General features: G+C 40.5%; 1 protein-coding gene across 1 annotated transcript in view; it reads right to left on the bottom strand.

Moving 5' to 3' along the window:
- The window catches only part of RBM26 (RNA binding motif protein 26), a 96,509-nt gene that overhangs the window by 58,359 nt on the left and 21,989 nt on the right, over positions 1-16,161 (bottom strand). Inside the window, exons 2-6 of the mRNA XM_090023795.1 lie at positions 13,398-13,516; positions 11,545-11,681; positions 5,273-5,361; positions 1,685-1,902; positions 1,311-1,571 (exon numbers count right to left, since the gene is read on the bottom strand). Coding sequence (XP_089879921.1) covers positions 1,311-1,571; positions 1,685-1,902; positions 5,273-5,361; positions 11,545-11,681; positions 13,398-13,516 — 824 coding nt within the window. The remainder of the gene's footprint in view (positions 1-1,310; positions 1,572-1,684; positions 1,903-5,272; positions 5,362-11,544; positions 11,682-13,397; positions 13,517-16,161) is intronic.

The raw sequence follows: 16,161 nt of genomic DNA, 5'->3' as shown, positions 1-16,161 counted from the left end.
AACGGAAGTTTAAATGTAGATCAACCCTAGATCTTCGATGGTATATGCCAACCAGTGGTGATCAACCTCTGACATGTGGGGCTGTGTCAACCAACCTGCAGGGCACCCCATGGGTCCAGAAATTTGACAACAGGGGAGCAGTGGCAGCATTAATTGCCATGACAGCTAACACCGTCTTTGCTCCCCCACCACAAAATTTCTGGACCCATGGGTATTCCAAGCCAGATGACAGTCCCACAACGCTCACTGCGACGGCACAAGGGTTCACTCAGCAATGAGATCCAGAGCACGGAGCCAGGCAGACATTCTGGATCACACTCAGACTGACGCCACTGATCCCATAGTCAATCTGACCTGCATGCTGATCCCTCGCTACTAACATATACCATAATGGGAAATGACTTGAAAAACTGATGGAATTTTGTAGTTGAGGAAATTCTTCCTAGTAAGGTATCAACTCTGAATACACTTGACACACTTCTACTGAATAAATGCAAACTGTGTCAAATTCATGAGCTGACACTTGTAAAAAGTGTAAAGAAGAATTAAATATTATAGAACAGTGATATGCCAGATTCTTTGAATAGTGCCATGAGGTATGAGGACATGTGAAGAAATAAGCAGATAAGCCAGGTTCAGGCTTGCCCCTGCCTGGACAATCTCCCACACCCCTACTGCCCAGCCTCCATGTAAGGAGGTAAGCACTGTAATATAATAATTAGTTTTTTAAATGGGGTGTCAATTCACAACAGATACAGAGGGGTGCCTTGGGACCAATGACAGGTGCCTCAAGTCAAAACAGTTTGAGAACCGCAGTATGAACACAGGACTAAAATTTTTAAGAAAAACTGCCAAAATTGAAGTGCAAAGAAAGCCTAAGAACTTGAAGTTAAAAGCCAGTACCAGTCAAAAAATATCAAGTAATAAATAAAAAGTTAGGAATAAAATCAGGGGAACAAGTTATCCAAGATTTCTTTGAACTGGACAACTAACTTCTGCACGAAGATAATAAAAAGTGTAACAGAACAATGGTAAGGAAATCTCAACCGCAAATTCATATAAAAAGAGCAGTTTCAGTTGCACAGGTCAAAAATACACTGACAATCATCAGATTGTTTAAAAAGTAAACTACTCAAATGACTTATTCGTTTTAAGGATTTTACTGAGGAAAAAAGTTAAAATAGGATGACAGAAAACAGCTTTTAGGATGACAGTGCTAAACAAAAGACATTATCAAAAAAATACCAAGATTACTTATCAATGGTGCAATATTTAAACTTCTATTTAAGTTACTACAAAGTATTACCTACCATCATAGTCTCTACAGCGTTTCTTTGGCAGTGGCGGTCTTCCATATGAGTTGTGGTCTAGCTGTTCTTCATGGAACTCTGACCAACTTTCAGTCGTGTTATTGCCATGATGAGCAGGAGCAATAACTGTAATAGTGCTGCTCAGGGTAGGGACAGGGTAATGGCCAGATGAAATGTTTGTTACAGAAGATACCGGAGTATAGCTGTTTTCTAATGGATCTGTTCTATCCAGATCATATTTTGGCTTTCCCAGATCCCTTTCTGTAAGAAAACAGAGTTCACTTTCATAAGACTTATGGTATCAAAGTTGGTAAGCCCCCAAACCTGGCTAACTTGGATAATTTCTTAGTTCAAAATAGATCAAGAGCAGCTACCTCTGCTTCGTGTTCTGCTTCTAGTCCTGCTCCTGCTCCTGTCCCTATCCCGGTCCCTCAGTCTCTCTTTGCTCCAACTTCTACTTCGACTCCTGCTGTAACTCCGACTCCGCCCTCTTCTTCTGTTGTACCGGTCTCTGTACGAATCTCTTCTAGGTGGATTCCGGTCATAGTCTCTCTTGCGAGAACGTTCATCTTTTTTTCTCTCATCACGGCTTCTAAATTCATAGATTCATTACACATCAATGTAATTGTTATTTGAAAATATGACCACTTTGAAAGCATAATTTAAATTATAAAGCACTTCCATTGCTACTAAAATCTCTAAAGTTTTTTAAAAATTATTAAAAGGAACATAATGCATTGGCTAAAACTCCACGGTGCTTTGAGCATGGAGAGGGAACAGTAGGATTGCCTGCCCCATCACACAAAATTTGGAATACATTAAGATATTTAAAAACTAAGTCCTCACTACTATTTCACCTACTAGACGTCTAAGACCTCTGACAGACATTCAGGTTAAGGTGTGATGGGATCTAATCCCTATTCCTAACAATCGCAACTCTTGCCACTTTCTGTGGAAGGTAGGCCTTTAAACAGAAAACAAAATGTAAGAATAACTGGAAGTAGGAGAACGTGCAAGCAGAAGCCTGATTCAATAACTCAGGAGGACACTTTCCTACAGAGAAAGGAGCAAGTGAGCCCTGGGTGCCTTGGTCAATTATTTTAAGCATTTTGTTTTAAAAAATAGTGGATGAAAAGCATAGAAGTAATTACTATCTAATGCAAGATGGATAAACACAAAGGACCAGACATCAGGGTTCCCTCCATTCTTCCTATGAAAGTGTTCTCCCTCAGTGAACTATAGAATCAGCCTTCTTAAATGCTCTCCTTCCAATGCCATGCCTCCTCTATTCCTTTGTATCCAGTGGCCAGAATTCAATAAGACAAGGAGGATGCCCTCATTCCATCCTAGTTTTTAGCCTGGTTCAAGTGCTTCAGTAGGAGGTAGAGTTAAAACCTCCTCTATCTAAAAAGGGCCAAGGAACCCTGGTCTCAATTCCTGAAGATGTCCCCTAACTATGATCATCAGGCACAAGGTAAATCTTCCACTTGTAATACATTGATTCATATAGCCATTTCTCATTTGAGCAAGCTGGATCAAAGTATGATGAATATGCCAAGCGCTACTACCCAGTGAAAGAATAGGAGAACTGTGTGCCTCCTGCAAGGAAAACAGGAATATCTTCTGGAAACACAAAGTTCTGCATCTCTGCAAGATGGAACAGGATTAGTGTCAGGAATCTGTCCAGTGAGAGAACACCTATTCACTTCCATGAGTGGAATACAACTTCCAAGGTGGGATGTGAACTTCTAAAGTTAGTAGGAAAGCTGAAGATATGGAATAAGATCTGGGACTTACCTAGAATCTAGAAAATATTGGCACATGATGCTACATTTACTGCTGATTTTATTTGTGTAGTTGATTTTTTTCAAATGAATACCAAAGTATATGAATACCACTCCTTTCTTCAAAGACAAATCTCTCATGTGAATGTTTGCATAATTTTTATTGTATAAGATGTCTTGTATAAACCATAAAGATTCAGATAAAATACTGAACCAGTAATTATTATCCCAGTAGCACATCTTCAAGAAGTTAAAGTCAAAACTGAAAGCTACTAAAAAAAAAAATAATAATACCATATTTACTGAAATAAATAAATAAATAAATAAATAAATAATATCCCGTCAACATGAGGGAAAAGAGCTCCTTGTCTTATATTTTCATACAAGGAAACCTCCTTAAATACATTACCTATCATTAAACTGCTGCCAAAAGCAGAATGTGCTTAAAAATGGAAACCTACTATAAAGTTGATTAAACATAGGCAAAACAGCATGACTAGTATGAAACATGGCCCATATTTGTTAAATATACTGATAGGAACAATGTGTTCATTTCTTTTTTGTGCACAGCCCTTCCAAAAAAAAAGGGGGGTGGGGAAACAATGGCTCTTCCCAGCAAGCTATGACCACCAGGCCTGAAGGTACTGCAATACCAGACTGGCACTTGGAGATACCAGAGCAACCTCCAACACTCTTCCCTGGTGCCAAAAATGCTGATCAGTACCTACACCACAAAGATAACTTAGTGCAGCCCACCTGAATAAGATATATGGTAGTGCCTATTGAGCTCAAACCCCCCCAGTGCCATCTCTTTAAAGTCATGGTGAGCCATTACACTGAATGAACTTCAACTTCCTCTTTACTCCCACAGATGAGCTGTGCCTTTCTTTCCTACTTCCAATCATTCCCATTTCTTCACCAGCCTTAAATGCATGTCTGGCAAACCTCACCAAATGCACCCCTAACAGTTCATCCAGAATCTGTCACCCCCCCCCACCATCTGACTTTTGCATATAAATAACGTGGCCCCACCCTCCATGAGATGACACTGGACCAGGCTGCCCCTGCACCTCATCTGCATATACATTTTTGGAGGACCCCAAGACTCATGACAAGAACACCCAGTTCAGTCATGAGTGGAAGGGTTAATTAACACATGGATGATTTGGCAGGGAGGGAGTAGCGGGAAGAACAGGACTCTGGAATACACACATATACTAAGCAGTGCTGAGCTATGGCTTGAAATCCTGTTGACTCTGTTGGGGCCCAGCCCAGTAAACTATATGGTAAATCATGAGCCTTTTGGCTTTGTACTAGTATCATGCATACTTTGTCTTACATATAAATAGCTACAAAGGGGATGCTTAAGGGTGCTTTTATGTGCTAAAAATTGCAGCAATTTTTAAAAAAAGGTAAAATGCATCAATTGTGGATGAATTAAGTCTATGTGTAGCCACAGTAATCAGCCTATATGCAAATTACTACAGGCATGTGCATGAAAGTCTGTGATTTCAAATTTGCCCCTCACTTCCAGGAGCTGAGAAAGAACAGGGTCTGGCAGTAAAAGGTGGGGAGGGAGAGAAGGTGGTGAAAGAGAAAGAAGCCAGAAGGTAAGGGGGCCACCTGATCCTCCCTCCACCCCAAGATTTATTTCCTGTGCTGTAGGAAATGGAGGGGCACAAAATTCAAGGCAAACTTCCAATAATTATATTCTATAGCTGGAAAATTACAACTAAGTTATACATTTTCTGTATACAGAATTTATATATTGGGGGGGGTCATATCTTATACGAGTAAATATTCAAGATAAACATCTTTGAGTAAATATGGTACCAAATTAAAGCTACTCAGCTTCCAGGTCAATGCAAAATAGGGTGTATGTTATAACATAATCACCAAGTGTTAACACAGAATTTGCTCCAAAAAGATTCCTCAAACAGAGTCTTAATATTATTTTTTAAATTTGGAAAGCCTGCATAGCTACTCGTAAACTGTACTGGTTTATACCATGACTGTATACAAATATCGAGAAACTACCTGACAAACTCCTACTTTTAGAACATAAAAGCATAACGCAATAGAGAAATGGAGCATCAGATGACAGCACAAAAGAAAAACCTCCAAAAACTAAAACTGATTACTGATATAATGCAAGAGCTATCCAAAGTTTATCATCACCTGGTTTCTCTGTACCGAGAACTTGACTGAGGAGGACTGTGATTTAATCTTCTAGAAAACTTCTTCTCTCGCTCTTCCTCTTTAATTGTCTGGATTTTAAAGAAAAACAGCAAGTCAAAACATGATATCAGAATGCTCAAAGCTTTGCAGAGAACCTTGTCTGCCAAAGCTTTGCAATAGTTTTAATAAAACACAGAAGCTGAGTGCATTTTTTGCTGAGTGAAATGTACATTAAGCTGCAACTTGATAGCATATTTGTCTGTAATGGAATAGCTTTTAAAGTCTGATCAATTCCAGAATTTCAAAGAATGTTCTAACAGAGGGTTACCAAACATATGACCCTCAGAAGTGGGTCATCCAACCTGTGGGGTTTCTCATGAGCTAGACCAGAGTTTCTCAACCTGTGGGTTGCAAGAATATTTCAAAGGATAGTAAGCTGTAGCAGGGCAGAAGGGTAGCAGGAAGGCACCTGCCCCTGCAGTGGGAGGAGGCAGGGGAGAGCTGCGTGGCCATGCTGGATGCACCAGGGGCAGTGCCCATGCTTGCACTGGTGGGGTGGCTAGGAGCTGCTGCTTGGCGGGGCAGGGCCATGACCAGGCTGCCTAGTGCAGTATGGCAGCCCCAGCTTAGAGTGGGGAAGGGAGTGCCACAGGACTCGCCTACTCCTCCTTCCAGCTTGTGCCAGGACCAGATTCGCTGGGCTGATGCCTGAAGGAACTTGAGCTGCTGTAGCTACCAGGCTGCAGCCCAACCAGGAAAGGGATGGCTGGAGGCTGCTCTGGAAGGGCTGGTGGGGCAGAGGCCTACGGGTCAGGAGTGAAGGACACAAGCATGGCCCAGTGGGGCAGGAGACTGGGGGTCAGACACTGGCAAAACCAGGTGTGGGTCAGGACAGGACATGGATCTTGGCAAATGGGTCCTGATAGGAAAAAGGTTGAGAACCCCTGACTTAGCTGGAACTCCTGTGATGGTGCAGGCCAGCAGCAGCCAACAATGGGAAAATGGAGAATGCACCAGTGGCTGCAGCATAAACTGCCCAGATGCCATGCCAAAGCAGCATTTCCAGCAACCATGGCGAGAAGCCTCAAAGTCCAGATCTGCTGGGGGGCAGGCAGTCTGACCAGTGAGAAGCCTTATCACCCAAACCCTGGCTATGGCCTACCCCCTGGCTACTGACAGAGAATATGGCTCACCATTCTTAAGTCTGAGACCCCTTTTCTAATACCAGTTCCCAAGGATGGCGATTCCACAATCTCTCTAGGTAACCAATGCTTAACCACACTTGTGGTCAGAAAGCTCCTCCTAATCTCCAACGTAACTTTTCTCTGCTGCAGCTTGAATTCATGTATGTTCTTAGCTGTTAGCAAGAGACTTTTTGCCTCAGCAGTACACAGTGAATTTGCTCCAAGCCTGCCCTTACTCGTACTAGCAGTAAATGAGGCAGCGGAGGACAAAGGATGTATATACCTTCTGTCCCTTTGCTTCCTCTCATCTGTAGAGTTTTATGCTACATGTAACTCTGGCTGGAGGGCAGGGGAGAGGTAGGATTTATTATGTACACAGACACACACACACTTCCAGTTACAAGTAAGAATCTTCTCTTTCTTCTTCAAATAATTGTTCGTATATAGCATTCTCACACTGTCACATGTTTAGAGGCAGGTGCAGGAATCCACTAAGCAAAAAGCAATAAAAGGATTATGCTGCCAAATGCAGTATCTGCCCTAGAAGCTTTCATTATGATACAATGTTTGGTGAAAGTGCAAGTCAAACTTGAGATGATTGCCCTGTTAAATGCCACCTATCGTGATGTTGCTTAGGAAGGCTATGGAATCAATCTGTGGTTTAATGGAATAAGCTCATGACAGAAGGCAGTTCCACTTTAGTGATATTACTATACAGTTTCACATAGTTGTGAGTCTGAAAGACTCTATGATTATCAGCTCAGAAACTATCAAGACAGATACCAACTGAAACCTTAAAGAAGGGTTTTGTCTCATCCAGATAGTAGGACAAAGTTTTCTTATTGTCAAGGGAGTAACACAGCTTGAGCCTGAAAGGTGTAAGGTTTTGGGAAGAACCCTAGCAAGGTAGTCTGCTGATCAAAAATTCAGACACCACCTTAGTCAAAAAGCTTATCTTGATAAAAGGGAAAAACAGAGAAGTTCTGACAAAGGCTTGAATCTCAACTGATCTGTCATGAAGTACTAGCTAACAAAAATGCTGTTTTCATGAACAGGCAGAGAAGGGAGCACACACTGGAGGGACTGTTAGCCTCAAATGGCAGTGACATAAGGACCAAATTCAGTCCCATCAAGGAAAAGAATTCCTGTTCTGGGGAAATACCACAGTTAAATGTGAGGAATTTTAGATCTGTCAGATGAGAAAATACACACTGGCCCAAAATAAACACTGGCCCAATCCCAGCGTGCAGGGGCAGCACTGGACTCAATCAGGCCCACAGACTGGCCCTGCACCATTCATTTGGCCTACAGGGTCAAAACCTTGACCACCACTGGCCAAGACAGCTCACAGATGTTCTCCGAATAAGAGATAGATCACACTGGTTACATTATAAAAGGTTGTCCAGAATGTCTGGAATGGATGCAGTGTCAGGATTAACAGCCTGATGCAAGCTGGAAAACCTCTTTCACTTTGCCATGGTCTTTTAGTTTATAAATAAATAAGTCGCTGACCTGAACAGAACACTTTTGTTCTCTGTGGCAAGCATCCAGCATCCAAGTTGTGAGATGAAGGGAGTAAAGGTTCCAAGTGAAGGACTCTCGTTTTGAGTCAAGATGTCAGCGACTAGCAGAGCAGCTCTGGAATCACTCCCGAAGTTTTGAAAAACAACATTTTTAGGCCATATGGGGGCCAACAGAATCATGAAGGCAAAAAGTCCTGCCTCATGTACCTGAACTTCCACAGAGATGTGGGAGTTATGGCAAACACAAGAGGCTTCCTAACCATAGGATCAGAAAAACAACCAATTGGTAACTTGGACTAACGCATCCACTGTAATGAAAGTAACCTCAGTTTCAGAGATATTTCTCCTTAGGTAGCCCCTATCTGGGAAGGCTGAACTGAAAACCAAGTCCTTGGACCCCCAACTTGTGGTAAAAAAAAAACAAAAAAAAAAAAAAACAGTCTTCATAAGAGATTCTGTAACCTGTAAAGCTGTATTTTGGAAAGGTGTACCTGATGCCAGATACATCACTTCCAGAAACAAATTGCTTCTCTAAAGAGAAAATTTCACTTCTCCCCATCTGTTGAAGCAGAACATGGTGGCATTGTTGTTGCTCCTCCTCTGGACCAAATATGGCAGAGAAAGACCCTGCAAGTTCTCTGTACCTCCCTGAGGTCTATCATACCATATCTAATCCTCCCCGAGGTGTGTAGCATTCTCCTATGAAAATTAGAGAACCTGTGTGTGCAGAGGTCAACAGCTCCCAATGGTGAAAAAATAAGTTAGGGACCATTTAGAAAAGCTGAACGTGTATAAGTCCATGGGACCAGATGCAATATACCCCTGAGGGTGCTGAGGAAGTTGGCAGATGTGATTGCAGAGTCACTGGCCATTATCTCTGAAGACTTGTGGGGATTGGGGGAGGTCTCAGATGACTGGAAATGGGCAAATATGGTGTCCATCTTTAAGGAAGGGAAGAAGGATGATCCAAGGAACTATAGACTACTCAGCCTCACCTCAGTCCCCAGAACAGTCATGGAACAGGTCCTCAAAGAATCCATTCCTAAGCACTTGGAGAAGGTGATTAGGAACAGTCAGCAGGGATTCACCAAGGGCAAGTCATGCCTGACCAACCTGAATGCCTTCTATAATGACATAACTAGCTGTGTGGATGTAGGGAAAGCAGTGGACAAAATACATCTCGCCTTATCAAGGCTTTTGATACTGCCCTCCCACAGCATTTTTGCAAGCAAGCTGAAGAAAGATAGGTTGGACGAATAGACTATAAAGCACACAAAGCTGACTGGATTGCTGGGCTCAACGGGTAGTAATTAATGGCTTAATGTCTAGCTGGCAGCCAGTATAAAGTGGAGTGCCCTAGGGGTTGGTTTTGTTCAATATCTTCATTAACAATATGGAAGATGGGATGTATTGCGCCCTCAACAAGTTTGCAGATGACACCAAGCTGGAGGGTATAGTAGACAGACTGGAATGTAGGGCTAGGATTCTGATCAACCTAGACAAATTGGAGGATTGGGCCAAAAAGAATCTCAAGAGGTTCAACAAGGGCAAGTGCAAAGTCCTGCACTTAGGACAGAACAATCCCATGCACCAATACAGTCTGGGGATTGACTGGCTAAGCAGCAATAGCACAGAAGAGGACCTGGGGGTTACAATGGACAATAAGCTGGAGACGAGCCATGTGCCCCTGTTGCCAAGACGGCTAACAGCATACCAGGATGCATTAGTAGAAGCGCTGCCAGAAGATCTAGGGAAGTAATTACTCTGCTCTATTCTGCACTGGTGAGGCCACATTTGGAATACTGTGTCCAGTTTTGGGACCCCCAGTACAGAAAGTATGTGGACGAGGTGGAGAGAGTACAGTAGAGAGCAATGGAAATGGCTGGGGCACTGAGGCTCATGACTTTTGAGGAGAGGCTGAGGGAACTGGGTTTATTTAGTCTGAAGAACTAAGGGGGGATTTGATAGCAGCCTTTAACTACCTCAAGGGTGGTTCCAAAGAGGAAGAAGCTGGACTGTTCTCAGTGGTGGCAGGTGACATACAAAGAGGAATAGTCTCAAGTTGCAGCAAGGGAAGTTTAGGTTGGATATCAGGAAAAACTCTCTCAGTAGGAGGGTGATGAAACACTGGAACAAATTACCTAAAGAAGTGGTGAAATCTTCACCCTTAGAGGTTTTTAAGGCCTGACTTGACAAAGCCTTGGCTGTGATAATCTAGTTGGGGATGGTTCTGTTTTGAGCATGGAGTTGGACTAGATGGCCTTCTCAAGTCCCTTCCAACTGTAATTTTCTACAATTCTATGACTTGCTCACTCCAGTTTATTTGCAACATCAGTAAATGATATGAAGGTTAAGACTGAGATACTTCAGAACTGGGGGGAGGGGGGTTTAATGGGAGCTGCTTCACATTAAGAACTTTGTTGCCAAGTAGGATTACAGCCAGAGATTCGCACTGAGCCACCTCTCCACATTATGCTTGGCTCAAGGAAGTCCATTTTACTTTTGCTGAAAGTTCATTACATCACTGCCCAATCAGTACTACACAGAGTCATCAACCTACATCACCCAAAGGACACTGTCAATGAGGAGGGATGAGAAAAGAAGACAGCATGCCTACAGTTTAAGGTTAGGGACAGAAGTACAGGAAATAGTTAATGACAGCTGAGTTACCCATGATGCTACAATGCTTTTGATCAGGCTCCTCTGCCTGCAGCAATGTCAAGAAGTAACTGTGAATATGAAGTCAATAAAAACAATGAAAAAAAGAGGAGCAGCTTGCAATATACGGCAAGTTTAATGACAGTATCCTGCAAAACTATTACAGGTTATGGGTGAAAGAGCATGAGCATCCTGCTGCCCTTCTTACCACCTGCCAGCTCAGTCTACATACGCAAGAAATAAGGAAAATTTTAGTAGTAAATAATTTAACAGATCATCACTCTATGGGGACAACATACTGATTAAGGATTCTATAATATGGTGTAGCAAAACTAGGGTTACATATACATTTTTATTTAAAAAGCAGCTCAGAATAAAAGATGGTTTTCAGCCCACTACACAATTGCTGGGAGAAAGAAAGCTACCACACTAGTAGCCTTAACACGCTAAGGGAGGGCTGGGCCAACCTGCAGCATGTGCCACAAGTAGCATGGGAAGGTTGTGTGTGTGGCCTGAAGCAGTTTAGGGAGAAAGTGTTCCGAGAACACAGCAGCAAATAGGGCAGGGAACAGAAAGCTGAGCAACAGTATGGGAAGAGGACAGGAGCAGCCCTCTGGGAGGGTGCCTGGCTTACCTTGCACCACAGCTGCCAAAAAAGTTAGCCCCCATTACACTACAGTCATATTCTGTCCTCAGATGTGTATGTGAAACATTCTCCAATATCATGCCTTGTTCTTTTAATCAATTCTTATTGCTATAGCTTAAGTTCTACAGTGCTTATTACATCACATACACTGTATTATAAAATGCATTATGTTAAAGTCTGGTTATACAAACATATTTGTTGGTTACACAAGAACAATGAGAAAAGTTGTGCATTAAGATCAAGTCTTACCCAAATTCTTACCTCCTCTTTTTTTATGTCTTTTTCTTGATGTTGAAAAAATTCTACTTTTAAGCTTCCTGATGATGGCTGTTCTGGTGGAGGTAGATAGCTCTTTGTATTCACAGCCTCAAAAAGTTTTTCAACAAAGATCTGGGTCTCTAAAAATAGAAAGTTTGTACATACTTTACAAATGCCTGAGATTCAGAACCCCATAGTTCGTGTTTTTAATACATTCACTAAAATTTTAATTCTATCGTCTCTCAGGTAAATGTTTCAAAGGAAAGTATTGCCTGAATACTTGCAAAGATTAAAAAAAAAAGAATAAAAAGTACCAAGTCATTACCTAAGCCCTCTAAAATCTGTTTTTTTAAACCTTTCTAACCTAATTATAATTTAAATCTGAACTTTCCCATTGCTTACATTTACAAGCCACTACAGAATGCTACTTAACATAAATATTATGGATTTGAACTGGCATTAAAGTAACAACTACTAATTCATTTGCCAAATACAGGGCTCATGAACAGCATCATTAGAATATAAACTGCACTATGGAAGTTATTTAACATAACTGGAAATAAATAAAGAATGAAGGAGTTTGCTACATAATTAAATTGCTACAAAACATATTGCTCCTAAAATACTGATCTAGTCATTACATATTTTTAAATAGTAGTTGGACAAAATAAGGGATAAAGTAAATAAAATTACACATATAATCTTAATAGTTCCATTTATCAATATGCGACTTTTTATTTTGTAACGCATTATTTCGTGCACCAGGGATTTACTCTTGAATAAAGCCGCTAGAAAAATGTTAAAATGTTGCCCAAAAAAAATCAAAAAAAAAAAAAAAAATCACACTAAATGTTATTAGGTATATGACAGTGGTATTCTATCTCCATATAAGATTTTCCACGGTACTAACGTTTTACAATTAAGTTTTAAGGATGACTTTTCATCAACACAAACAAACTTTTAGTTTTACCCACATCTTGCATCTTCCAAATCAGGAGTATTTGAGATAAAAAAAAAAAAAAAAAAAAAAAAAAAAAGATGGTAAGATAAGCAAACAACATATAAACAAAGAAAAATTACCCCTAAAATTATACAATTTTTCCAATCAAAACACCTAACTGGAAGCTATAAAGGGTAGTCAACATCCTGAATAGAATACATTAGAAAAAAGGCACAGCTCCTTTCCCCAAGAGCTTAATTTTTTCAATCACAGTACCGACAAAAGCAGTGGATACAGAGATCCTGATCTAATCTCAATGTTAAAGATTTTTAAAGCTATAAGATATACACCTTTTTATAATTTAACAGTGGTGAAAGGTTTCATGGAAGGAGGACACAATGATGGAAGCTCAAAGGATGCACCCACCAGTGGCACACTTTAGTAACCAAGGAGGAACACACTTAGACAAAATGAAATAAACTGAAATGGATAGGTAGGCACGTCAGGGTGCTGTGACACCCTTAGTTGAGAATCACTGCTTTATAACAACAGCCATACTTTTAAACAGAACCCAAACCTTTTATGTTTAGATTTTAGAGATCCAAGAAAGTTGTCTAAGAACACGTACATTTCACACCACAAATACAGTGCCAAATGCATATAGTCCAATTACCAATATTCCTGTCCTTAACTACGCAACGGCTAAAAAGAATTAATACATTAAATACAAGGTTAGTGCTTATGTAAATATTATGCAATATCCCTATTTTAGATGTTAGAGATGTAACCTAAGTAGCTAGTTACATGTAATAAAGCCTTGTGAAAAGAATAATTAATCCTAAATTAAATTAGAATCTATAAACATTAAAAAATAAAGCATCTCCATGAAGTTTTATAGTCACAAAAATTATCTTACCCTTTTGAAGAAATACATCCAGCTGATCAACACACAACGCCTTCAGTTCTTTTTCACTTTTATCCTTCTTTACCAGAGCAAGAACATATTTAGCCAGAGCTGATGGATCTGCATCACATCTGTAAATAAAAATGTAAAATTCAACCAAAAACTGAAACTGCCCACAACTGGCAAGACAGACATATCAAGGATCTCACAGTATTCATATTAAAAATTAATGGAAAATGTACAATCAGTTTCAGTGGGGATCAGTACAAATAGAGCTCCCCCCAAAATTCTTGTGAAAAATCAATATTTGCCTTAACATATTTTCTTTGATCAGCAGAAATTTGTCTCACCTTCATAAAATGATGCAAGTTACTATTCTTACAGAGAAAAAAAAATGTACATTAATTCTCCCAAGCCCATACAGAGGCACAAGGAGGCGAGGGCAGATTACTGAATAAGCAGCCTTACTAAACCTCATCTCAAAGCATATTAGTCAGGGGATGATAATTGACATCAGATTCGTTTCAACTTTGAAGCAAGCAGATTATGAACGTTGCCTTTACCTTCTACATCTCTCTCTCTCTCTCTCTGTCTGCTCCGCAAAATGTGGACTGCCTTTTTATCTGAACATTGTTGTGGAGCAGTGGCCATATGGATATCACCACTGAAATGTTACTAGAATGGGTGATTTAAGTAGCAACATGAATTAAAATGGCAGCAAAGGTCAACCTACTTGGGGTCAAAGATTTTTTCATCACTTCAGTGATGCCAAGATTTCAACCCTGATGCTCAATATCATCTTTCTCTCTTGCTGCTCAGCATAACAAGGCTGAAGAATGTTACACAGACAAAACTGCCAACCCAGCCAACACCTCTGCTTAGGCAAGAACAATATTCTGAAAAGAATGATTACCTCTGAAATGAAAGGAGAACTAAAACACTGTGTATTAACTCGCAAGGATAAAAAGCAAGTTTTTTGGTATTTTATAATTTAGTCCCACCCACCTACCAAAGGAGGGGTGTTCCCCAAAGAAGAGATTCCCAAATGGCAGCCCACGAAGCTCTTGATATGTAATCTGCAGGCAGATGGCTAGTCATACTGGAACAACTCTATATTCAGCTACTAGCCACTTTGATAATGCTTTCCCTTCTTTTCCAGTTATAGAATTGCTCAAGCTGCCACCAGGATACTAAGTCATTAGGGAAAAGACATGTGCCAGTATAATCACAAATTGGTAGAGAAGTGTCCAAGAAAGCTGTTAAAATAATCTACACTATAAAACATTTGAGAACTCTTTACTTTTGAGTGTATTTGCTTTAGCATTTCACCTAGTCTTTCTGTCATGTATTTAATAATATTATGTACATGAGCTGGCTAAAACCCTTCTTTTTTCTTAAAGCCGCTAGGAAAAGTACTCATATTCCACGATTACTTAATGCTACAACTGTTCACTATGGCACCCCCGGGGAAGACCTGGACCAACAGATACCAACTCCTGGAAGGCCACTTTAGGCTTAATACCAGGAAAAATTTCTTCACAGTCAGGCTGTCCAGACTGGAATAAACTCTCTCCAGAGGTAGTGTAGTCACCTACCCAAGATGTTTTCAAGAAGACTAGACAGTCACTTTGCTGGGGTCGAGCCTAACCCCAGCTGTCTTCCTGCCTAGAGCAGGAAGGCTGGACCCAATGATCTGCAAGGTCCCTTCCAGCCCCTAACAACCTATGAATCTATACAAGATGAGTGCTAAAATAAACTGGAAAGGTAGGACTAGGTGCTGAAGATTTAAGCTGAAGAAAATGAAGACAAAACAAATTTTCAAAGAAATGCATGGTGTCGCCAAAGCAAAAAACCGCAAAAACAGCTGGAGATGTTAATACAGATATCCCAAAGGATAAAATCTGAGCTCTGAATCAAAATATGCAAGTGGAGAACTGCTATACTCACCTGGGGTAAAAGTGACATGGTGAGAAAACCAGGACTACAAATAGCAGCATACTAAAGGCTGGACCCCACATGCAAAAAGCACAAAATATCAAGCTACTCAGGCAGAAGGCATCAAAAAAAAAAAAAAAAACCCTCAGAGGCCCACAGGATAATATTCCTAGACTGAGTAATACTCCTAGACCCAGAGGGAGGTGGACCATTAATTAAAAAAAAACTAGGATTAAGGACTGGAAAGGCATGGTTGTGTTTTAAATAGAATACCAAAGCAGTGTGACAGACAACATTTTTCAAAAGTTATTAACACAACTGTAAAACCATCCTTTACTTGGGAGTCTAAACTGAATTTTAAAGAAGAGTTAAAGAACAAAATCGTCAAAAGCAAAATCAGTAGGAAACCAAGTGAAAGAGGGGCAGGAGAGGATCAATGGATAAGAAGTCTAAAATACGAAGTCATTAAATGAAAGAATGGTTCTAATAGAAAGAAAAAAAAAGTCCTAACATTCCCATGTCAAAACTGTAAAAGGTAGCTATCCAACAGTAACTGTTCAAAATCAAATTAGACAGAAATGTCCAGGGGCTTGCACAAAAGCAGCTGTGGAAACACTTTCCAAGCAACCCAACAACTTCTACAGAATTTAAGGTCTTTCTCGGGGGGCGGGGGCTGAAATTCAAAGCTTTTTGTAAGTACTTTTTTGCTTTCTCCAGAGCCTCCTCTCCCGTGAAAGAGAAATAACACAAATTTGAAACTTCGAACCAGTTGGTACAACAATGCAGCTTTGGCAAGACATAGAGGCAACCTCTCATGAAACCAGAAAAAAAAGGACTTCAT

This window comes from Crocodylus siamensis, chromosome 1, assembly GCF_052110815.1.
Source record: "Crocodylus siamensis isolate JL-2025a chromosome 1, ASM5211081v1, whole genome shotgun sequence".
Lineage (NCBI taxonomy): Eukaryota > Metazoa > Chordata > Crocodylia > Crocodylidae > Crocodylus > Crocodylus siamensis.
Note: the sequence above shows the minus strand (reverse complement) of the source record. Positions and strands in the feature narration are given on the sequence as shown.